The sequence below is a fragment of the Anser anser genome (assembly GCF_964211835.1).
Source record: "Anser anser genome assembly, chromosome: 1".
In the NCBI taxonomy this organism is placed as follows: domain Eukaryota; kingdom Metazoa; phylum Chordata; class Aves; order Anseriformes; family Anatidae; genus Anser; species Anser anser.
This window is the reverse complement of record NC_139720.1, coordinates 66,485,522-66,511,718: the sequence shown is the minus strand read 5'-3', so window position 1 is coordinate 66,511,718 and position 26,197 is coordinate 66,485,522. Positions and strand designations below refer to the sequence as shown.

The following is a 26,197-nucleotide window of genomic DNA, read 5'->3' as shown; positions in this document are numbered from 1 at the left end:
GAGAAATAAAGGTATGTGTATGCAATGACATTACTCAGAGTTGATTTAAGAAGCTGCAAAATCCACTATCAATAATCAAAAGAAATGAAAATCTGGAGAGTGACTATGAATAAGATATTTCTGCTGAGTGGAAGCATTTCTTAAGGTTCCCTCTATGGCAAGAAAGTGATTGATTGTTGACAACAGTCAGCAAAGGTCTTCCTGTACTGGCTTAAAAATGGATTCACTGTTAGCTGACATAGGAGAAAGTAATTCTCAAAGCATCCAACACAACTTTCTCTAGCAGTCTTAAAACTGGTCATGTCCCTCTTTGAGGACATCAGTCACTGACGTGTAGTCCATGATGGGCCAGTTTCCTTACGTGGAAGACATTTTAGTGATAGAAACATTTCACCAGCAGATAGTCCAAGAAAAAAAGAAAACAAACAAACAAACAAACAAACAAAAACCAAAAAAAAGCCTTTGCACTGAACTGTTGTGTCAAAGGCAGGTTGTCTGGGCCACACATAGGCAGCAGCATGGTTACAGACATGTGCAAGAACTTCTTCAAAAGAGAAGAAGAAATGCACTGGCTGCACAGACTGCTAAATTATACTGCAGAGGCCATGGAACTTTATTAAAGGTGCTTCACTAGTTATCCACAGAGCATATACTTAATGTTAATACTATCCGAACATCATACTGAGAAGTCTTGCTTAATAAGCCCTACCTACTGTAATGGATCAGATTGACAAGGAACAGGAAAGAAGGATCAGACAAGGCTAGGAGAAAAAAAAATAAGAAAAAAAAATGCAATGACAGAGAAAGCTTGACACTGAAAATGAGATGGCGAGGACTTTCACAGGAAGAAGCTGGGGGGGAGGAAAAGAGAGCAAGAGAGATGTCATGGGGGATTTGCTCAGTGTAAGGTGAAGGAAGGACAGGGAGTGTGAAGTCCTCTGATGACTTCTCTGGCTGATGGTTTCCCAGTAAGGGAGCCCTGCTCTGTTGCATTTAAGGAATCTCTTGTTTATTTTGGCAAAAAGAGATGTGGCAGGTGTAGTACTCATCACGCATGTGACAATTATCTTTGGAGCATTACGAGCAGCAGCCAAGTGCATTCAGTGCTCCAACAGGTTAGCTACAAACCACTGCCCTCCCCCCCAGCGCCTTACTGCTACAGCAGAAGGCTCTATCACATGTGGGTGTGCTGTATATATAGAATAGAACAAGGGAGGAGGAATAGATTTATATTTAGAGGCAGAATCCAAGAGCAAATTTGAATTCTGGAAACACGAATTGTACAATAACTGGTTTTGACAACATTATGCCCTACTCTGAAACATATTTTTCAAGTGACCCTTGTGATCCAAGAAGCCTTTGTCTTTCAAAACCAGTATTAACTACATAGTATACAAAAATGTTCTTAGAACATTTTTCAGACAGTCAAATAATCTGAATTTGGGGCCTTGACACGGCCTCTTTGTGACACTCCAAACTAGCACTAGCCAGGGATTCGGTGGACCAGATTCTCTGCTATGGGTTTAAACAGGGATCTCTTACACCCCTGATATTCTGGATGCTTTATGTATTTGGAAGAAGGAGAGATTCTTCACTTGTGTCCTGCTCTGGAATGTAATTTTTTTTTTTTAATATCACGATATTGGAGTCTATAAGAAAATTATTGCAGATCACTATTGAATGTTTTTGTCATAGAGACCATGTAACTCAGATTATGTTTTAGAAAGGCAAACACAGAAATCAGATTTTTATCGTTTGACTAGATATCTTTAATTCTCTAAAATACTCTTCTAGCCTTACCTGGTTATATACCACATACAGATAAGACAGTGAAATTTAAAGATTTTATAAGCATAAGCTCAGGATAATCAGTGTAATTTAAATGTAGTGAGATAGCCCATATTCTGAGAGATAAAGCAACAAAACAGATCTTTGGAAAGCCATCTTCCCTTTCTGTCTTCATGCTGATGGAAGGCTATTTCATTGCTCCTCGTCAGCATGCTGGAATCTCTGAAGAGAGGACGCCCACCCTGGGGTCCTTCCCCCCTGCCCCCACATTCCTAGGACAAGAGCATATAGTGACATAGAATCAGGAATTCTGAATTCATTCTCATTCAAAGGAATCATTTTCAGGAATGCATGCTGCATACCTAATAATCTCTCATCCTAATAAAGTCTTAGGGCTAAGTTCTACCCTCAGCTACTTCTCTGCAATTCACACTGAAACAATGGACCTCCATCCTTCCACCTGCTCTCCTCAGTACAATGCAATTAATACCGCAGGGACATACAATGACCATTTCTAATTTTTGACCATTTATTAAAAGCTCTAGCGAAACAGAATAGAAGACTGGCCCTGGAGAACTTGAGCTCTGATGTGGACTGAGATCCTTCTGCTTGCCCTTCTTGCACAAGCACTGAAGAACATGCTGACCTGAATAAGTGATGCTGGTTTTAAGAGAGGTAGTTGTTAGCCAGCAGCAATAAGAATCTGCAGAACATCCTTAAGAAAACTGGATCTATCTGTCTTAAAATTGAGCTGCTTTGATATTTATCAGGCCTTCTCGGGCTGGGAAACAGACTGGGAAAATAAGCCAGCACTTCAGAATTTAGTGAATAATCTAGCTCTCCCTGTGGCAAGTCACAGGTAAAGCTGGTCACAGCACCTGATGCAGGAAGAAATTTCTCCTCCACAAGGGCATGCTATTGTCCTTTAGACACATACCTAGAGCTGACTGTAAATATCAAAAATGCCATGCTTATAAATAAATTGGAGAACAGTAGCTAAGGCTGACACACAAAAGTTGATCCTGTGTGTTTCCTGCTGAAGTCAGCACTGGTTTCAGAGCTTTTGGCAGACTTTTCTTATCACTGCTCCTGATGTGCTTGGGACTTTGGTCCTCAAAGGAGGCTATCTTCTCATTTAGGTCAAAAACACCAGCAACTGTAGTGAACCTGCAAGTAAACTGTCTCTTTCCCCTTTACCATTGGCTCGTATGTTGATTATGGCAAGAGCTGCATAGGAATTATTTTACCAGAAAAGCATCAAGTGAAAAATCAGTGATGGTTCAGCTGCCAGGTAAGGCTTCCATTGTTCAATAATATTTTAAGGATAACCTTTTTTTTTTCAGTTAAAAAGCCAGCATAGGCTGTTCATTTTGTTTTATCATCTTTTATTGTTTTAACTCTCTTTGGTGGAAAAAACAATCAAACTGTCCCCCAAATGTATGGAAATCCCAGCCAAGGTGAAAATACCAAATGGCTTATTGTTTCAGTGAAAGCAGATCATTTTAAGCTGTCTTTCCCTTTGAACTCAAGTGCTTCAGTTTTCTACTGTGGCTCCATGGAACATTAGTTTCCACAAAGGTCTTTTTTTTTTTTTTTTTTGCTAGTACATATGTATAAAAACAAGTTCTATTTTGGCACTCCGGATCTGTATGACTGTATTAGAAAATTAGCATTCTGGTTGTATTAGAAGATTATATACACTGCCATCCTGCACAGAATAGATTACTGTTGATTATAAGCAACAGCCTGTCCACAGGAATCCAAGACCTGCTGAGCAGTAACCATAGAGGTTTTGAGAAATTACTCGCTACTGGAAAGTCTTGGGTATAAAGCTATCCTGTAAACAGAAACCCATTGCTCCTAGTTCTGGGTTTATCTCACTGATATTTTTAGAGGAAACACATTTCTTTGTATCTGGAGGCAACAGGTTATTAGAGCTGTGATACATCAGAATTAAGATAAGTTTCACTTCCAAACATTGGCCTTGAGGATAAAAGCTGTTGTGCTTCTACTACAGGGCAGATGTCAGCACAGTACAAGGCAATATCATGACAGGGATGATATACTGTGGATATTCTTGGACATTTTTCAATGTCCAATGGAACCCTACAAAACCTCCTTCAAATTCAGACACCTGATAAAGGTAGCACCCACCTTAGGAAGGGAACTACTCTTGGCCACATCTCACCTGATGGCAGCAGAATTAAACTAGGGATGAATAGGAATGAAGTTTTTGTTTTAGTTTTAAGAAACCGGATTTACACAATAAGCAAAGAGATTAGATGTTATATTCCTCCTGAAACTCCTTCTGCTGGTTTGAAGGCTGGCATTGCTCCAGACAGCACAGCTGATGAAGGCAGTTTCTATAGTATGGATACTATAGAAATAAAAGCTTCTTTGAAACAATTCATCAGTAGGAGATAGCGTGTGTTTGAGAGGTATTCTCTTGATCTCACATAGCATATGTCTTTGTGGAGCTGAGAAAGGCTGTCAGGGAAGATCTCCTTTTCCAAAAGGCATGCTTGAGCCTAGCTTCTCAAGCAGATCTTTCTGTCATTCACAGACCAAGCCTTTCAAAGCTCTACAGCTTTTTATACAAACAAAAAGAACAGCCAGTAATTCTAAGTTATCTTCACTAAAAATGCTTTTTCTTTCAGTCGCCTAGATACTTTTTATCATGAGCCCGTTCCAAAGGCAAGGTCAGCCAGTAACCATGGTGGTGGTGGCAGTGCTAGGGCGGTTAAATGCCCTAGCAGCCTGATGCCACTAAATAAATAAATGTATTACCTTTGACTTGAAATCTCCCTGTTGCTTCAATCATGTCTGGTTGCAGCTTGCCCAGTGCAGTCTCTGCCCTCTGGGAAAAAATGTGTTTAGAGAGAGACAATGGGGACTCATGGCCACTAGGTGATTTTAGCAGGCTGGTAAAAATGAAGACTCGTCTGCAATACATGAAATTCAACAACTGAACAAAAAACTTGTCTAGCTATTTCAACTGTAAAAACAAATTCCAGAGGGCAGATGACTGCTCAAAAGTCCAGGCCTAGACTTCAACTAGAGTAAATCAGGATGGCATGACCACAATTGTTAACACTTACTGAAAGTCACTAGTACTACTTGAGGAACTTAATTGAAAAGTTCAACTGACTTCTGCATGAACTATTCTTATCCTTAAGTGACCCTGAAGAATTATTGGAAGCACTGGGCCAAATGCTAATGCTCTGAGTCAGGTTCCATTGAAGTTACATACTATTCAAATCATTTCTGAAATCCTTGCTTACATTTTATATGTTCTAGCAAGAATATTGACCTGTGAGAGGTTTAAATGAAGGCTCAGTGAGAAGAGGAGGACATAATCGTTCTTGAAACCAGGAAAGCTGATTTCTCTGTCCACCTGACTATGTGATATGTTAAACAAGCAAGACAGAGAGGAGTCCAAGCCTTAGAGTGCTAGGCACATCTGAATATACCCACAACTGCAGAATTTGGAGCTCCACAAGTTCACAAAATCAGAAAGCATTGATGAAATTTGTATTTAATTCCAGACTTTCAAATACAATGATAGTCATTCATTTTCCTGGTTGAAGGCTCCCATCCATCTCTGAGAGATGAAAAGCAATCTCAGTAAGGCCTTGAGGATCTTGAAGGTCCTTGGGTAAGGAGTAAAAAAAAAAAAAAAAACCAAACAAAAACAAAAAAAAACAAAACTCACCCTTCTCAATAACAGACTTCAATTTCCCTACTATGCACCACCCATTCTCAATGGAAGTGGAAAGTGGCAAGGAAACTGTTTATCTCCCTGAATCTTACACATCCTGCTCTGGTGAAACTTAGGGCGCTGTTTTAAGATTTACAGCACAGGAAGAAGAAATGAAGTTCTGTTTTCCTGTCATCTTTCTATGTCCTCTTCCCCAAAATGTATGAGACATAGCTACCCCTTCTCCTAATAATGTGGGCATGGTGATCACTGTGCCAGACCACAGTACTGTTATTTTACTGTGGACATGTTGGACTGTTTTAAGTAAACTCCATTCTAAATGATGATTACATTTAGAGTTGGGTTAAACTTCAGCTCTCTTGACCATATTCCAGCTAAGGTAATTATGTTCTGCATGCCAAAAATCCCCATACAGTTCCGGTGCAAAACAAGCTACCCTTCTTCTACATCTCCTTGTACACTCGTGTCCTTTCTCCTTAAGCTTTTAAACACCTGTCACATTTTACCCTGAAGGTGGCTGAACTCTAACACTATGAAAATAATCCTTGCATGTACAGCTTATAAAGTGTTTTAGGATCCCTTGGGATTAAGGGCATTAAATGAATGCAAACTGTAATATTAAAAATATATGCAACTTTATAGTAACAGTTGACGTTGTTGGCACTGTGTAGCACCAGGGGACCCATTGTGTTAGGAACTGTAACTGCAGAATAGAGATGGTTCTCCAAATTAGATCCATCTGGAAGATGTGGTCACATATCCAGCTACTGCTTCCTACAGAGTGACAAGAGCACAGGCATCTCAGTGGTGTGCTAAAGGGAGCGTTACAACTGCCTTAGCGCTGTCAATAGACCTAGCCTGGCTCCTTCAGAAAAAAGTTCCTAACCTAAACTATAATGCCAGACTCAGCAGGTACACAACAGCAGGCAGGTGAAGGAAAGCTGTCACAATTTCTTCTGGGGTTTGTAAGTCACTGGCTGACACTTCCAGAAAAGCAGATTGAATTTGTAACATATTTCACATATCACATTGTGTAATGCAGATAAGATCCCCTCCTCTTCAGTTTGTAGAGGAGAAGGCCAGGGGTGTGCGTGGGAGACACAATCAAAGTTTATGAAGTCATGAAAGTGATAGATAAGCTGAATGCAGAACTGTTGATCACTGGATCTCACAGTATAAGAAGGAGAGGGCATTGACTGAAAGTGGCAGTAGATCAGCTTAAAACAGATACACTAAAGTACTTGTCTACACAGCAGGTAGTGAGCTTCTGGAAACTTGTTGCCACAGGAGATTGTGAGGGCAGGCAGCATTAGTAGTTTCAGATAAATCCATGGCTGACAGGTCCATAGATTTCTGCTAAAGGCAAAAAGAAGTGTGCCCTCTAAGATCTCTAATATGATAAGCATGAATTCAGAAGCAGTAAAAGCTGAATGAAAGGCAGGAAATGATCAGGCTTGCATACTTGCCCTCCTGTCACTGTCAGGACCTGAACATTGGACCACATGTCTGCCAAAATAGTATTTTGGCATCAGTATTTCTTATGTCCTTATGTTCACTAATTAATCAACACTGAAGGGCTCGAAGTACACCCAAGGACAGGACAGAGTCCCAGAATACTCCAGAAGAGTGCTTTGTCCATTTTTCAAGGAAATTTGGGGAGATTAACATATTTCCCTGCAACATAAGGTCCATTCTTGTTCAAGTCATGCAAAAAGCAAGAAAGCATTCCTCTTGTCTGTTCTTGCTCTCTGTGGTGTTAAAAAATACACCATAAAATATAAATGTCTTCTATAACTGCTATCTCATGTTCTTGAGCACGTCTATTAACAACAATGGTGTGATTTTGAGGAGGCATTATTCTCTCCCCAGTGATGCATTTCTTTGTCACTATGATGTTGTGTTCAGCACTTAAAGGGTGTAATTCAGCTGAAGGATGAGAGTTACCATATGTGTATTTCTATTACAAGATACCGTAAAGTGTAGAGGAATCATTAGTGAAATTAAAATATACCAGTCAATTCCACTGCTTGGTCTGTATATTCTGGATTTGATTATCCATCACTAAAGATAAATTTTAAATTAAGAACATTTATCCATCAGTTCTTCTTTTAGCTACTACGCAAAACCAGCTCTTCTTATTTTGGGGATTCTATGATTTATTTGTATCTATGTAATCCCAGAGGCTCTCCACTAATTTCCGGAGTGAGTTTACATTGCAATTAAGATAAGAAGTGGGATCAACAGATCTTCTCCATCCTCTCCTTTCACCCATACTGTGGTGTACTCCCCCTTAACGAGACTGACATTTGCCTTGGCTTTAAACCCACCAAGCTCAATCCAGCACCTACATACATATAACTGCGTATATGTACTCACGCTAGCCTAGCACCGCAGTTTTCGCCTTCAATATCTGCTCCAGGGACGTTGTCTGTGTTCACGGACTCGGTCTCACTGGTGGGCATGCTCACTGTAAGAGTCAAAGGGAAGAAAAAGAGAGGGTTGGCCATTAGAACCTGACACATCTATTAATGAATCACATCAGTGAAGGAACTGGTGTAATGAAAAGACCCTCAGCTGCAGCTCCTGAGGATTAGCTGATCAAGTCTGCTGCCTCCCTGCACAGGCCAGGCTGGGCAGGTAGACTTTAGGAACATACATAGGTTACTCAAAAGCTAAAGGAAGGGGAAGAGCCAGCTGCTTATTTTCTTTCTGAGTTGGCTTCTGGAAATGTTATGAATGAGAACCACCGAAAATTAGAGAACCTTCAAAACCAAGAAAGAAGCTTTTGCTTGATTCAGTGAACGCTTAAGATGATTCCCCCTTACTTGCAACCAGCCCAGCCACCTTAATGCCCTCCCCCATCTCTTGTGGAGAGGAGTGCAAATAAAAAGTACCAGTGTGATAGGTGTTCAAAAGACTTCTGTTAGCCTGATAGCAAGTACCACAAATAATACTGATGGCTCATCTGTCATATACTACCATTGATGTGTTTTAGCCCTACACTTAGAAACTGGGCCTATAGGGATAAGAGGGAAATTCAGACTCTGACTCTTTCAGACATTATCAGCAAAGGAACTAATATGGACTGTGGCAGAGATTTCATGCTGACACCCATCAACCAAGATCTGGAAAGAATTTCCCACACTTTTGCGGAAATGTCATGGAATAGCCGTCAAATGAAAGCAACCTTAGCCATCAAATGAAATGAATGCAAACCTACTTCATCTGAATTCAAGGAGGTGTTATCTTCTCTTATGAAACCTTAATATTTTATTTGCTTCTGTTGATCACAAAGATTCATGGTCTCCGTTCCATGAATTGCTCCCAGCTCCTATATGAGCTTTAATAACTCCTTTCATACACAAACATTCAACTTAAGGTAGAAGAAAAGAAAGGATAGGACACAACGTGTCCTCTTCCCTTCCCTCCTTTTTTTTTTTTTTTTTAATTTTACAAAAATATGTGGAAAATGTTGCTTCAAACTGAATAATGGAGGAGTTAGATCTCTCAGATGCCCAACAGGACTGCAAAACATGACCTGCACTGGATGTATATCTCAGATGAGATTTGACAGCATGCACTATTAGCTGTTGGAGAGGCTTCTAATAGCTTGTCAAAACAGGTTACTCATTAATAAGAAAATATCTATTTGGGGGTCAATGGTGCAAAAAGAGACAAAACAGAATAAATATGCTCTGCATTCCAATTGGACTGATGTTTAATGAGCCATGGGTGCAGGTCTTCTTTCAGAAACTAGAAAGATATCAGAAGGTTCTTCCAAAGATCTAAGAAATCCCTGGGTTTCTGCTTTGAAAGCATTATGGTAGAAAAGCCCCTCAAAATCTTTCCTTCACCCCATCCCAATGATGCAAGTGCTTCCGATGTGTATCTTTGGAAATCTAAAGCTCTTGTACAGTTTTCTGTAGGAACACAGCCCATAGGAAATAATGGTCTCTCTACCACTCTTGACATCATGAAATACTGTACTCTAATGGTGCTCATTTCTTTGCAAAGATTAGATGTTTTAATAACCTTATCTGTTCAGAAAGATGAATTAAGAAATCAACTGAATTAATATTTTGATGCACATGGAAGAGTAAACTGTAAGAAAAAATGACATTCACAATTCAAATTTTCAGTCCAGATTAAGCCCTTCAGAGAAAAAAAAAAAAAAACAAACACTGATATTTGGCAAGTCATCTTTGAAGATGAGGTAAAGCACTTTCAAGACATATTTGAGCTTATTTGCAAATGGAAAACAATCTTGAAGACATTAGCAAGAGATTGATTTGCAGAACAGCTTATTATCTTGAGTGCATGAAGAGGACACTGCACAAGCAATAAAAAAAGCAAGGCACGCACATGCAGAAGTATACAAAGATACATTATGTGTCAGTCTGCATAGAGACATATAGACACACACACACACAAATATACGCAGTGTGGACACAAATTGCAGTCGAACATTACCATGGGTTTCTGTGGATTGACTAAACCAAGCAAACTTTCCTTTCTTCTTATCAGGCAAGCCAGACGGAGTGCTTCCTTTCACAGACAAGATGGTCAGTGTCAAGTACCAGGAACAAGACATCAATAGAGAACAAGCAGCCAGTGACAGGCAAAAGAAAAAAACAAGGAACTCAGCTTGCACATGACATCCACTTCTGTCTGAAAACTTCATCATGTGAATTAAAAGTACAAAATCAAAAACAAAAGTATACGGAAGTAAAAAATATTATAACAGATCATTGGAGGATAATGTTCCCTTTCTGCTATTTTTTATATTTGTCTTCTGAGAACATGAAGTGGCAGAATTTAAGTTTATGGGTCAAATCCTTTTTCCAGTGATATCAATCGCAAAACTCTTCTTGTTTGACTGCGTGACCTACTGAAATCAGTGAGACTAAGGCAATCACAATTTGTCCCAAAGTTATCCCCTGATCCGTACTAGACTAGCCTATTTTTGAATGATATGTCTTTTTTTTTTTTCCTAAACTTTTTCAATATCAAGAAACTCTTGCAAAACTGATGGAGCTGCTAAAGGAAAGTAGTTGGAATAATCACATTTCTGTCTTTTCCCATCTGTAGAGATTAACAACCTTCAAACACCCAGATTTACCCTGCCTTACTCAAACTAGGACACACCTCAGCTATGCCTCATGATTTCCATTTGAGTTTACATTTGGCATTTACCCTCTGATGTTCTTCTGCTGCATGGCTTTTCATGGCATTACTTAATGTTGATCCTCTGCTTATTATGTATGCATGGAGGTCCTCAGCCCACACATATCAGAGGTGTATGTGCAAAGGTGTCACAGAGCATACTTTGCACTTCCCTAATCCTTACTGCTGTGGAAGGTGAAATTAAGGTGAGGGATAGAGGTGCAGTGACACACAGGCTGAAGAGCCACCTCCTGTGGTTTGGGCTAGCTCACTGGCATTAACTCCCAGGCACTTCCTACACTGCACTGATGGAAAATGTTAAGGACAATAAAAAGTATTAAGGTATCACGTATAAGAAGAATGATGGCCTAGAAGTTAAAGGTCATGACAGACAGTAGACTAGGACTGTATTCTCAAATGTGATATGCTCTCAGCAGGGCAATCACTAATTTTCTGTGGCACCTCACTTCACCTTCAAAATCAGCAGATAATCATGTGCAGAGCTGCTGTGAGGTTCATTCAGGCCAGCTAACAAATCCTAGAAACAAAAGATGCTGCAGAAGACGTGTGTATAAACTAGGGCTGAATATGAGATGAAGTAAACCAAATACTGCCTATATGGCTTTCTTACCTGATTCAGTTCTCAGGGACACGGACCTCCTGCCTGCACCCCAGCTCCAGCACAGAAACAAGGCAGGCATTTTTTGCAGTCAGGGTAATTAATTACTGCAACCATGTACCAAGAATGCCGGTGGTGAATCTACCACAGGAATGTTTTAATCAGGAAGAGATGTTTTTCTAAATGGTGGGCTCTAGTCCAGACCAGAGTTATGTTCAGGCTCATACTATACAGACTATGCCATCTCAGTGGCCACTTCCTCCTTGTAATTTTGGAAGCTGAGACAAAAGCAAGAGAGAGACAAATGCATATTTCCTCCTACCTGGGCACAAATGACTCAGGGGGAGAAGTCCTGGTGCCTTTCCTCCTTTCCCATGAAGTATGCACTCTGACAGAAGTGGTTCCCTGTCATCTTCAAAAATCCTATTGCTTGTGCCCAGATCAGAGGTCCCCGTAGGGCTGGGTTCTACCAGATGCAGAGGACATACTGTTTCTCTGTGCCGCCCCCCCCCCCGGCCTTCAAGCAGACCAACAGATCTTCCATCTACCACATGCTTTGCATTGCAGGCACTTCGGTGTCCAAACTGCAGCACAGACACTATCCCTGTGCATGCGATTCAATTGACCACCTAACACCTGAGGGTATTAGGTTAACATCTAAATGCCTACGTCATACATAGGCGACTCCTTGGCACAAGTGAGAGCAGGTTGTTAAAGGAGTGAGAAGACATTTCCACTGGGTGGTTTGCCTTTGCCTGGCTGCACCAGGAGTAGCAGTGCAGCTAACAGGGCAATGAGCACAAATTGTGGGCAGCCTGCTCCAACCAAACCAGTACAGTGAACTGCTACTAACTGCACAGGAACAGGTCCCATAGAAGATATTATGCACTTCCCTGGGGCAAAACACAGAGGCTTTGCTTACATGGCAATCTTTTTTTTTGGATTTATCCTTAGTCATCACTTCCATAATTCTCTCTGGTTGATGAAATCTCCCATTAATTACACATTCTCAAAGTTGTATAGCAATTTCTTTTTAAAGGGAAGTGAAACAACCTTTTAAAAGCATGAAAGTATTTCATGGTTTCAACAGAATGCAAACCTTAAGGACCAGTATGTTTTATACTTTACAGTCGCTTCTGAAATGTTTGCACTTCTTACATCTCTCCACAGTGTGGCTCATCTCCGAATACAGAATTTTCGTCCTGGACTGCCTAAACTCTGATTTCATTTTACTTACATAGCGTTCCTGCAGCAACTGAAGTAGCAAAGACTATCTAGCTGCTTCCTTAAAAATAAATCTGAGATATGCTTCATGTTGTGTTAATTCTAGCTCTGAGACCCAGCAGACAGAAGTAAGGACAAAGAGTCTGCAGTCTGTGACTGGCTAGATAGACAGATGTGCAAGACCCTTTGAGAGCCTCTGTTCCATGTCACTGGCATCAAGCTTTGATACCAGCTCTCCACTTGCACTAACATATGTCCCTCCTCCAACCAGTGCCCTGTGGACATGCAATAAATTATTAGATGGCAGGTTGCCAAGAGACAGCCAAACACTCAAGCAGAAAGCTAGCACAAGCAAGTACCCTTCTCTGTAGCCCTGAAATTTTTTTTTTGCTTTACACACTTAGAGAATAATATATGCTCCCAGTTCAGGAATATCACTACCACTGATGCATCTTGCTTTTATGGCACTTTTGTTATCTTGCCAGTGGAAGTAATTTTAATATTCAGATTTAGCTCCATGGATTATAATGTTGCCACACTGTTGCTGAATCTGAGTTTAATAAACCTCACTGTGAGAACTTAAGACCCAGAAAAGATGAAGCCTGGGCAAGTTCCACAAACAGATGAAGCATATACTTTTCTCAGGTTTTAATGGGACACACTACTAAATGACTTTGCAGACTTGGTCATTAGTTTTAGAACTGGGTATGTTGGAGGCTATTCACTTTGCCTGACTTCACATCTCTGATTTAGCTGTTTGAGTTAAGCTCCAGAGGCAGAGAGGTTCCTATCACAGGTTTTCTGAATGGCTCACTGATGGCTCCCTCAACCACATGGACAGGCTGGGCATTTAAAGTAGGCCCCCAGTTAGGTACCTGACCAAAACCAGTGTGATTACTCAACAGTGTGTTCATCCATATTCAAAATGACTTGCCGTGGGTTTTCAGGTTAAGAAAAGGAACAATATACTTGATTGTGTATTCTGATATATTCACCTGGACTACAATTTCCTCAACTCTCTAATTTCTGCTGGTATTGAGTGACATTGTGAAATATCGACCTAAATCACCCCTTTTGCCCGTGTTGGTATTTGAAGTCAGATGGACCTGATGTTACTTTTTTGTGTCACCTTGCTCATGTGATCAAGCCTTTCTACATATCTGTTCAGTGTCTCTGAAACGGGGATTATAATTCTGCTCTCACCTTGCAAACCTCTCTGAGATCTGCAGATGAAACACATTACAATAGGTGCTAAGTACTATAGTTATTACTGATGCTAATGTCTCCCAAGTGGGACTCTGCAGAACTATAAAGCAAATCTAAAGAGCAAAGAAGTCCTGTGAATTCTCCAGCTGAGATTTAAGATTTCTCCTTTCTATCAAGCACAACAAGAATAAATTGCAATATGCAGGCTGCTTCCTTTAACAGAATGTGCATCAAGTGAATGACTTTGTCTCCAGTAAGGACCTTGCTTCCTGTGGTGCCTCTCATGCCTGTCATTTCATGAATGAGTTTATGGGCAGCTGTCAGAATATCAATCGACTCTTTTTTTTTTTTGGTGGACAGTTCTCATTTTAATTAATATGTGAATATTGTCTAGCTTTCCTCTTCTCATTGCCTGTTTGGAAATGCTATACTCATTCATCATATTTATTAATTTAAATTAGATACAGAATTTATTCTGATACATGCATACGGTGTCTTGGGAACAATCCGTGAGTGTGTTCTTAAATGGAAGCAGCATGCAGAGAATAAACTGTGCAGAGGCAAATGAATAATTTTCTCTAGATCTCTTCCTGATTTTTTGACTGGGGAACATTTTGGGGGTTTCTGTTTTGAAAAGAAGCTCTGCAATAGGAAGGCTTCTACAAGAGAAGAGGAAAGGGAACTTAAACTACCTGTAGGAACTTGGTGGTTACACACCTCCCAAAGACAGACAGAATGCATCAATGAATCTAGCACAAAAAAAAAGAATCCAGAAAAATTGTGAAAATGCTTTCAAAATCCTTATGGAGGGCTCAGAGGTCAATGCCCATACAGATGGTATTATGCACACAGTACTACATTAAATATATGCAATACATACACTTTCAATAACCTAATTTTGGGTTACATACAAATGACTGCAATTAGAAGGAGAGAGCTTGAGTTGCAGTTTCACACAAGGTCAAATTGAGGATAGCAACAAAGAGCCATAGAGCGTCTGTCAGTTGCATCTGCTTCAATCAAAAACAGAATGGCTTTTGGTAAAAAGACCTTTACACCAGCAAACCAGCAGCAAAGGTGGTGCAGCTAGTGTGTAGTAACAGGGCTTGTCATTACAGTCATAAAAGCAGGCTGAGAAGACTGATGCAGTGTAGCACAGGTTACCGACTTGAGCAGAAGTAGGAACGTTGCCAATACTGAGATGGAGTATTGTATGTCCAACATTTCACATATACATTATGCATTTTATAATAAATAGCAATATATATCTTTCATATAAAGAGACTTGCTTTCTCATGTTCTCCTATCCTGGAGTGTCACCACGGGCACATATACATCCCATGATGTTGAGGGGATGCAGTCATGGGCTAAGTGAATTTATACCATACACAAAGAGGAACAGGAGACAGAGATCTGTATCAGCTGTGCAGGCATGTGATTAACAGATCTGTCATTAACACATGCAGATTACTGCGCACCTATGAATGCATTACCTTGCCACTACTTAATTTTCCTGAGACTTATTTTAGTACAACAAACACCCCAGCTACCTTAAACAGCTGCCATTTCTTTCTACTTTTTTACAGTAATATTGACACTAATACACAGCTCTCCACAAATATTTGTTCATTTCAGCCATCGAGTGGAATGCACATTTCTCACAAGACACATAATGAGCACAAGTGAACTTCTGGCCCTGATGAGAGGTGGCCTTGCAAGTCTCTGACATGTTCTGTTCTGTACTTGAAAGGAAAAACTTAAAATCCACTTTGCTCTTCGCTGCATGGAGGGCAGGGGTTATTTTTGCATAACTGTGGTATCTCAAATGTCTCAGAGGCACAGGATGTAGGACCTTTCAGAAAGGAGTCTAACTCTCTGTTAAAAAGGGCAAAATGAGCAGTTTCCCTGGGTAACAGCTTGTTCTGCTGAGCTAACATCTGAGTCTGCATTAGGAGCCCATTCACTGCTCTGCAGAGTTTCTGCCTGCAAGGGCTGTGGAAGTAACCTGCTTAATCCCTGTGGCTGAGGAAGGACAGATGGGCCGGGTCACAGGGTGACAGAGCTGCTACCAGAACAGATCTTGAAAGATGTCTCTCTCCTAAATCTGGGTGCTCCAATGACATCCTAAACTTGTTTTCTTTTTTGATAAATGTCTTTTATTGTTTGTCTTGCTAGGAACAACACCTAATGTGCCAAAGTGCAAGGCATTTACTTGCCAGGTTTATAGCCTAAGCTTCTGGTGTCAGTCTAATACTCTAGTTCCCTATAGACTTCTGGAGCCATTCATTAAAAAAAATAATTAAAAAAAAAAAAGAAAAAAGAGAGGGAGAGAGAAGATAAAAGGAACTGAGGCAACTGAGGATATATAACTCTTTCAATGGCATTTTTTGATGGTGAACAAATTATAACAGCACATTCTGAATGGTTCTGCAAGATCTCTCTCATTCTTTAAAATTTTTTTACAGAAGAAGTTGGGACAAGCAGCAGCACCGTCAAATGTTCTTGAATCTACGCCATAAATGATACAAGGACACAAGAAGCAGGAGCATCTCACTTGAAAATCAAAATGATTCTAGTATTGCAGTCTGGTCTGGCAGCCATCTAAGAAGTGGGTGCATGAGAGCTACTATCACACTAGGTGTTGGAAAGTGGTACAAAGACTGATGAAACAAAACAAATAAAATAATTAGCCGCAAAGAAAGTGCCCTCAAGACAGTATAATCAACTGAAAAAATAAAATCCCTCCCCCTTTGATCACTTTTGTTCATCTAATAATCACACAGCTACTTATATTTTGCTCACTAGCATTGTTATAAATGAAAATTATCAGCACATGAGCTTCAAGAACAAATGTGGTTTTAAGGCAGGTCATGTGTTTCCTTAAACTTCTATGCATGGGGGAACTTTTGCATCTGCCCATCCACACAAACATACACCTGGGTGGTGAATCAGTAACTTTGATGAGGATCTCTACTTCAGCAAAAGCATCTTTGTTCTTTCAGTTCACAGCCCTGTCTTCCCTGCAGAGTCAGGGAGAAGCAAAAAAATTACAGAAGCTAGTTCTAACCTGATCTGCTTAGGTCATCAGAAACTCTCTGGGGAGCGCTGCTCACCACCTCGATTGCTAAGCTTCAAAGTGGCTAAGATGCAGCTCTAGCTGTTTTATGACATCCCTGTCTGGCACCAGCCATTCCAAGGTGGGTGACACCTGAAGACTCAGCAAGTGGCCTACACTTCGTGAGCCAGAGCACATAAGAGGATGTGTCAGGACAGAGGTGACTGTATTTGTGCTTGGATGGTTCAGCGGGTCAGGGGCTCACAACGCAAATCTTTCCCCAGGGAGCTCCCACAACCTGCAGCCAGGAAGCTTAGGCAGGGATTGTGCCTGGCCTGAGCCAACGGGGAGGAAGGTGTCTCTGAGAACCACCTCCTGCAGAAGGAGGAAACTAGCTCCTGGAGGCTGGCCCTTGTTGACAGAATATCACACAAATAAAAAGGAAAAGTGAACGTGAGGAGCAAATTGTATTATTTCAAAGGACAGGCAGGGCAGCTGGGCAGAGGCTGGGTCATAGGTGAAGAAGCTGTGGGAAAGAACAACTGTGACTGAATATTTCATCTGAAATACTGCTCTGTGAGCTGGAAGAGTAGCGTATGCTTATTGCATGATGGAAGGCATAATTTAGGAGTGACTTACTTAAAATATTTGAGCATTAATATTACCAAATTTAGAGAACAGCAAGACCCCATCCATCTGAGCAGTCCCATTGCACATGCAACACCTGAGACAGATTAACTCTCAGCAAGTGCAGGCATTTTCTAATAGCGGTATTCACGTGGGATGTGTAAGGCGGCTCCTGGGTGATGCATTCCTGATGGTAAACGATCAAGCAATTCAGTTCACTGATCGACAGGTATGGTAACACACACATTAGGTATAGGTCACTTTCAAGCCAGGGCTGTGTGAAAGCGCTGGATCCTTGGAATTGTACTCATGGATCACACTCGACAGATTCTATTCAGCTCCACGACCTGAAATGGAAATCACCTCTTCTATTACGAAATGCACATAAAATTCTGTTTTTAACCCCCGGTCTGTTACATTTCTTCTGTCTTCTGTGCCTAGTAAATAAAATGCTTGTGATTTTGTGTGCTTCTCCTGCATGTGGTGTTCTTTCAGACACTTTTGCTAACATAATGACTAGTCTGATACTAGACACTATTATCACAATATCATGAGTCAGAAGCATGAGACTTGCTAGCTGGGCAGGCTGTGTGTTACTGTGCAGCCAGGAGAAAATCAACGAATTCAAGTTAAAGAATTTTGCCCTTAAAATCAGCTTGTCAAACCTGTAATTAAAGCTTTTACACCTCTTGAGTAGGGCATTGAGAATAGGTCAATTACCCCAATTCAAAGAAACAGGCAGTTTATAGTGGCCTTGAAACAATAGATTCTTAGTTTGCAAATACTTCTAGCATGCAGGAGAGTGAGGGACTGATAACAACAGCTTGAGTTAAGCTTAGTGTGGGCAGGTGTTATGCAAGCTTCCCTCACACAGCTGTGTTAAAACAAGTCATTCGTGACCTGGCATAGCCCTGTTATTCTGCTTCTGGTTCTTCAAACAGCTAGATAATACACTTACATTTTGATCAGCACATCTGTGAGGATCCATGCAGCTCTGCCACTGCAGCCTTGCTCTGATGTTTAACCCTTTTGCTACTTCAGCCTCTGGGTTTTAATGCAGTTGATAACACCACCATTCTGATCTCCAGTGACACCTGTATATATGTACCTAACCTTGGGCCCCCTGCAGACCTCCACAGTTTGCACTTAGAGGGACACATCTGACTGCAGCCCTTCCTCAAGCAGACAAGGAGAAGCATGCATCATGCTGTGGCTTGTGAACTGTGTGAATGGAAATAAGGATGTGAGCAGCACTACAAACACCCATGGGCCCTTAAGCTGAATTTGAATGTAGGCCTCAAGATTTGAAAGGCCAGTTGTCTAATCTGTTGACTTATCTCCACAGTCCTGCTAACTGAAGAGCTGCTGTAATCAGCAGGCAGACTCATTGCCACAGCTATTTTCAGTTCAGTTCCCCAGTTGGAAACATTTTCCTTCCCCCGCCACCTCTCCAGGCTTGATGTTGTTTATGAGATAACTGGAATGGAGAGACCAGCTTTTCTTCCCAGGAGCAAGTACAACCGGAGATTTTTACCCTATTAGCAGACTGTACTGGAGCAGATGGGAAGTTTCTCACCCAGTAAGTAGAAGTGAGCGGCCACAAAGCGAGAGTGTGACTGCTCCTCTGTCAGAGCTGTGCCTGTACCAGGGTCCTGCTGCAAGCTTTCCAGGCTTCCCACCAAAGCACTGAGAAATGCTAGGTGCCACTCACAACTGTCAATCCCCAGCTGTGCCAGCACTGGCTATCAATTGGGTAACGTACATACTAGCTCAGCTGTGTAATGTCACCCAGCCTCCTTGTCTCCGTGCTCTGTTGCAGGAAGATCACCGCATCACAGACCGCCTGTCAGCTGCAGCTCATTGTGCTGCTCTACTGCACTGCTATCACAACAGCAGGGTCAGCTTTCGAACCCTACTTCCATTTAAAGCAAAATACTACTAATTTTGTCTTTTTTTTTTTTTTTTTTTGTGGGTCCATTTAAGGAAGCAACGGACTGCTCGAGCTATCTTGCAGTTGGGGTAGGGAAGGTGGAGGATACAACAATTTCCCCATGAAAGCTTTGCTAACAACGCCCCTCCTGCCTCTCCCCACCTGTCCTGGAATCTCAGAGGTTTTCCAGTTCCATCCCACATAGCTCTTGGTCTGGGCCAAGGAACACAAGGTCTGGACCTCAGTAATTATCTTCCTGTACATATATCTTCAAGCTATAATATAAAACTCAAAAGGAAAGAAAAAGACAGGTAGATAGGTTCCAATGAATATGAACTTCGACCCTGAGGAAAAAAGCTCATAGCGGAACAGCTTCTGCTACAGTTGGTCCTACCACATTCTTCTCTCTACCAAAAACACTTTTAGGATGCCGAGCTTACAAGATCCATACTGAAGTTTCTAGCAGTACTTTCTTCACATATGTCATTGGACAAACCACACTCAGTGCTTATCAGGCACTGGATGGTATTTTTTATGTCCCACCTCATATATGCCGTGTTTTATCTGCTGGTCTACAGTGAAAGTCTCGGGTACCATGAAGTGCCTAAAGTGGCATTCCCTTCTGTACTAGCTTTGCTTTCCTGTTTAAAAAAAATAAATATAGGAATTGTAATACCACCTTTTGTCTGTTCAGACTGTAAGCTCTTGGAGCCAAAGCTGTCTTTGATTTGTGTACAGACACCTAAGTTTTATTTGTGTATATAAGGTGTCAGGCGTACTGTAGCTCTGATGTCATCTGGCACTGATGTAATACAACTAATTCTCATCCCCAACAGTTGTTCCTAACTCCAAACACATGCTCCCTGTCCCTCTGCCATCATTACTAAATGCCTCAGCCTCTCTCCTGACAGTTTGTTATATCACATTATAGAGTCCTTGGGGTTTCAGCTGCTATCAGTCCTGCTCACTAATGCTTTTTTCTCAATGAAGAAGGCTACATCTGTGATGATAACATTTTTTTCAAATGTTCATCACTGGTCTTTCTCACTGTCTTCAGCGGGAAATGCTGAATACTCCACAGTTTGGAAAACTATTCTATAAGTGTCCTTATAAAAATTTAAGAGCATGTTTTAGGCCTCTACTTAAAAAATTGGCCTTGCTCTACATATATGGAGTTTGGGGAGTTTGTGATATTTCTTAAAATTTTCTGTAGAAATCATGGCACTGAATGCCTTCTACATCTCTCTAACTGTGGGAAATAAAGCACATACAATCTGTCACAAGGTATGGTGATGGCAGTTTTCTCATAGATGGTTTCCTTTAATGTCCCTTCATGAGAATTGGAATCCCAGTGTCAGTGGATGAATCTTGACAGCTTCCAGAAGTGCTTCCTAACAGGGCAGATGGAGATTAATTTATTTGCACAAAGGTGTCTTCCCCAGCTATATAAACAATGGATTCCCTCTAAACCCATACCTTTAAAGAGATATTTCTCTGTAACATATTAGTACTAAAGAGGATTCCTACATCAACGTAAGTCTTTCTTCCAGCAGGCAAAACAGAGGTGTTATCTCACCAAACAGTCTTTGCTAGGGAAATAGCTTTTATAGCAGACAAACTTAATGCCCTATCAACATTAATGCCAGCCTCTATATGCTGTAGCTGGTCACAAATCACTGCTCTAGCAGTACTCAGCATAACATTGTTTGTGCTCCTCAGGGAAGGGAGAAAAACTGAAGTTGAACAACATTAGCCAGATCTTCACTTGCAAGACAGCAGAGCACATGGATATCACCACAAAACTTCTTCAGTCACAGAGGATCTGACAGGAAGAGCTTTATCCCAGGCATGAACTACAGCAACCTGGCAGCTTATCTAGTTTAGGTAACTTTTGATAGTGTAAGGGAGTAAGAAGAAAAATTGAGCCTACAGGCAGAAATTTGCACAGTTTTGGACATTACTCTCCACAATTGCCCTCCCTTCTTCCACACAACAGTGGCAGCAGCAACACAAAAGATTTGTTAGCTGCTCCTGGCATTAGATTTCACTCAAGGAGCTGGCTGCTGTGGTCAGTCGCATACCTGAATTTGCCCCAGCTCTCCCAGACTGAAAAGTTACTCCGCTCTACTTTCTGGAAATGCTTTTCCTGCTTTGCCAAACAATACCAGGCCTTCTGATATTATGTTGGAACAAATTACTTCAGAATTATAGACCGTAATGCTGGCCATAGCTTTCTCCTGAGGCTTTCTGAATACCAGCAGCTCTTTCTTCTATTTGCTCTCCATTCAAAGGCAACAATTTGTCTTCTCCATACTGTGCTTTGACATAAAATGCAGGCTTGAGCTAAACTGCTTCTTCATTACGTTTGGTTAGATGGGATTTACCTACCCTCAGCAGTAACTATCAGCAGAGAAGGAAGGGGAAGAAGGATTTCAAACAGTTGCTTGCTTTTTGTTTTATGATCAAAGCTTTCTTTCAGCCAGAAAGGGAGAAAGAGAAACTGGGAAGTTGCAAAATCTACAGAACTATGAACCTAAATGTTGCTTTTTCATAAAAGCTGGGTTGTTACATTGTACTACTAATTAAAAATAAACCTGTTGATTAAGTTATTTACAGACTGAACAATCCATTCTTTCAGGGAAACAAGAAAAGTGTGTCCACCCTGATCAAATCTGTAAATGCCTTATATGATATGATACAAGGTCAAAATTCTGGTATAAAGGGCTGAGCATTGCTATGAGAGACTGGCACTGGCACTGAGAGGGTTGGTGACCTTCAGAACATCATTTAGCCTTTCTGTGACTTTTTCTCTTAACTAGATGAAGCAGGCCAGAACGTTTTCCCCTCTCCAAACCTGCATATGTATTTAAAGAATCAATCTAGTAGATGAAACATTTCTAGACAGAGCTTAAAAGCAAAGTTTTAATTTCACTTTGTTCAGTAAACTAATCTTGTTCTTCATTTTAAGTTTCTCCTTTCTCCTTTTGGAAATGGTGAGGAAGACAAAACAATTAAGGATAAAGGCCCTACAGCTTCCTTGCTTTGTCACTGGAAAAAAAGAAAAAGAAAAAGAAAAGGCAAGCAACATGTGAAGACAGTCAGTAGGGAAATCTACTCCCAGTTTGTTTTTTTTTTTCCCAATGGGGAAAAAGTCAAATGTTGACATCCTAGTTTTGGTGACATTGATGAAACATGGAGCAAAAGTGAAAGTAAAGTCACCCTAATACATATATATATGCATACATATATATATGTTACTTTTAAATGGCAACATTACCTTGTGTCATTTAGAGGGCTGAATAGGTAGCTACCACATTACCTCACTACGGAGTCACTACGGAGTCTCACAATGTCGTCTCATTCTTTTGTGATATCTGTCGTTTCTCCATTTCAGGATATAAAAGTTTATCTGGGTGTGACCCCATATTTCCATATACAGAGTTGTGGAATCAAAATGCTAGTAATGACAGTGGGTCAAATTCATGACAGATATAAAGGTATTTTAGCCAGTGGAATTATGCACTGGGCAAACAGTACTATCTGGACTATCAAGTCTTGTAAGTGATTTCAGATATGAAGTATCTCATGTTCTCCCTTTGGTGGGTGACAGTTACGAAACAGTAGAGCCATGTGTGAGCATACACAAGCCTCTGGTGCATCAAGGCCTAATATTAGGCATTATTCTCTAGTGTTGACACTTGCCTGTTTTGTTACTGACCTCAGATAAAACAGGTTAGGACCCAAGTCCTTTTTGCCTTACCCAGGCAAAATCCCCAGCAACTCCAGTAAGATTTTTGCCCAAAGACCGCGGGAGTGATTCAGCCTTGTGTGAGAACTAATGTCCCAGAAACTTTTTCTAGGCAGCATGCTAATTATAGACTACAGCTTGACATCTGAAGCACAAACCCATGCACCATTTTGCAACCTGAGCTTCTCTTTCCACACAACAAATACAAAGCTGACTTATCATTTAACAAGGCCTTTTAGCAAGTGTGTGCAAACTGTAGTAGTATTTGTATTAAGAGCAATGTTTGAGCTACTCTAAAAGATGGTGAGGTACAAAAACACCACTTGGACTGTTTTCTACAGTGCATGCTTTGGGCACAGCACACAGCTGGGAGCTGCTGTCACTCATACCCAAGCAAATCATGGTTTTGGACCTCTGCAGCTGAGTATATGGGGCTTTTTTTTTGTTTTTGTTTTTCTAGGAGAATCAAATTTGTGCAAACACCAGAAAACACTTCTTTTGTCCGCGTCTCCAGGTAAAAAAGAATAAATCTATCACAGCTGCTAAACTCCTTGTGAAACACTTATCAGGTGCCCTTGTGAAATACCCACAATTGTTGGCACTTCAGCTAATCTTTTCCTAGTTACCAGATGATTATTTTCCACATCAGTGGACAATGATAAAACAAGATGACACTGTGCTTTCTGCCTCTTTAGGTGAGGTTTTGACAGATAGTAAATCATTTTACAACACTGACTTTTGTTTCCTTGCATTTATGCATGGAAAGCAAAATGCAACCAGGTTGTATGACACAAGTCAAATCACCAACTGGTTTAGGAGGAACTAAACTGATAAAGGTTTCACTTTCCAGACTGTGCCTCTTACAGCTTTTGCTAAGATGATCTTAAATCCCAAGTGAGCACCCTGTGTTTTTTTTAACTACTTTTTGATAACAGGCAAAAAAATACTCTCAAATATCAAGCTGTACATGCCTGTTAAGGAGTGGTTGCCCATGTCCTTCCATGTGTATGTGAGATACACTGGGACAAATTCTGTAGGTGAAACTAGAATAAATCAGGGTGAACTGAATTACTGTCAACAGACAACTTCAGGTGTTTCAAGTGTGTTCTGGTTAAACAAGACATAAAAATTAACTCAGCACACCACCTTTTTGCTTGTAGAGTAAGAAGACATGAGTTTAAAAGGCAACAATGATCAAGATTGAATTTAAAATAAGTATCTTGTAAATATACTCCCTCTCATTTTCCGCTCTGAATCTCCCTTGTTAATTCTCTAACTGTGCAATTCCCCATTAAATTTCGTCATAGAAAGCAGACTAAGAATTTTTTAGGCCACCCTGAAATTTTACCCTGTAACCAGGTCTCTGAAAATCCTGTTATGTGCTTTCTGCCTCAGACGTTATCCCACAGTACCATGTTATTTTTCAGGCTGAAAGTAATAAGCCACTTCCTTGTCAGTACACTAAGCACAAGATTCAAAACCCACAGAGCAAGCTGACATATGAGATTACTAAATGTGAAATTTGAACAACTTGTTGTTCTTTTATCTTGGTATCCTGATTAGATCCATAGACAAAATTCTCCCTAGCCAACAGCTTCAAACCACAATATTTTCCAAAGGGCTGCATAGGATTTAGTGAGAACTTTCACTAAAGTCAATGGGACTTATTTAGTACATAGCCTCACTGAAATCAGTAGAGCCCCCTTATAGTTTAAAAGTTGACTTTGTAAAAGGAAGTCAAGTCAACAGGAATTGGATAGATAAATCCTAAAAAGCCTCAACTTTTAGAGTAAGGTGTTCATACTTTTATCCCTGTTACGTAATAGAGTCAAACTACTGTTGGAGCTCTTGGGAATAAAACCCTGTTTGGGCTGAAATTATTGAGGCTGCTATTTCTAGAGTTCTCAATTTTATTTTATTTTATTTTTTTCCTGTTTGAACCACCAGCTCTCCTGTTCTCTGTATTTCTGGCCCAAATTTCAGAAGCACAAAGTCTTTCTGTGAAACACACAGATTTTCCAAATGTTCTAATTGTCCATAAGCTCCCAATTTTTTCTAAAAGGTTTTCCTTTGCAGCTGAAAACTTTGTCCCTGTTTCAAAATCATTTTCACCTAGGGAACACTCTCACAAGTCTGAGATTAAATTCTGCCTAGTCGTGACAACATAATGCTGTTCACAAGAAACAGTGAATGTTGGCGTAAGACAAAATCTGTGGTCCACCTAAAAATTAGGCTGCAGCTGATTCCTTAGAGGCAGTGAACTCAGATGTTAACAAATATTTCCAAAGGTCACCAAGACGTTGCAATAACTGCTCTGAAAGTGAAAACTGATATTATTTCCTTTTTTAACAGACTACTTTTTACATATTTTAGAACCTGTCTGTATTTCTGTACTTTTTTTTGCCTTGCATTGTACATTTTCTATTTCCACTTTAGCTGAGGCATAAATCTGAATGTGCAGTCAAGCCTCCCTCCCCTATACCTTTCATTATTTAATGTACTCTCTCAAGTATTGCTATATGTTTTGATAGGCAACATACCGCCTAGCACTGTTTTTACTGCTGTGTTACATGAAAAGCTGATTATCTACAGCCATCAGTCCCATTGAAATAGAGCCCTGGAGTATGATTAGACTTTGAACTGTTGTAGGGTAAGCTACTTGCAAATCAGCCCTTAAATTTGCAGTACCACCTTGGATATGACTTAACTAGAAGAATGAGTTGTCTTGAATCACAGAATGGCTTTGTTATCAGACCCGAGGCCAGGCAGTGAGCTGTTACTACTAGAGATTCTCTTGATGTTGATGTGGACATGCTCACATTGTAGGCAGCAGCACCAAATAGCACTGAAGCACAGGAAAACAAAGGGAATGCAAAATCTGAGCAATCAGAAACATCAAATTACTTCTCCCTGCCCATTCACAGCTTTTTACTGACCCTGATGCAGTCAATGGGAATTTTGCCAACTAACTTCAATAGGAGGAAAATCTGGGTTGGATTGAGGTTTCCTGTTTCTGCCCACAACAACACAGATGCATTCCAGACCACTCTTAGGAAGAATAAAAAAGGGCAAATTCCCAGTTACTGTGACAACAGAAGGGGTGATTCTCTTCACTATCA

The 26,197-nt window shown here is 40.6% G+C and overlaps 1 protein-coding gene across 50 annotated transcripts in view; it reads right to left on the bottom strand.

Moving 5' to 3' along the window:
- Nucleotides 1-26,197, bottom strand: part of CACNA1C (calcium voltage-gated channel subunit alpha1 C) — a 494,083-nt gene that overhangs the window by 113,349 nt on the left and 354,537 nt on the right. For 26 of the 50 annotated variants that reach the window (XM_083821259.1, XM_083821285.1, XM_083821290.1 and 23 more), the window contains 2 exons: nt 9,977-10,051; nt 7,883-7,973 (listed from right to left, as the gene is read on the bottom strand). In XM_083821259.1, coding sequence (XP_083677385.1) covers nt 7,883-7,973; nt 9,977-10,051 — 166 coding nt within the window. The remainder of the gene's footprint in view (nt 1-7,882; nt 7,974-9,976; nt 10,052-26,197) is intronic. The other 24 variants (XM_083821279.1, XM_083821250.1, XM_083821286.1 and 21 more) reach the window with 1 other exon arrangement.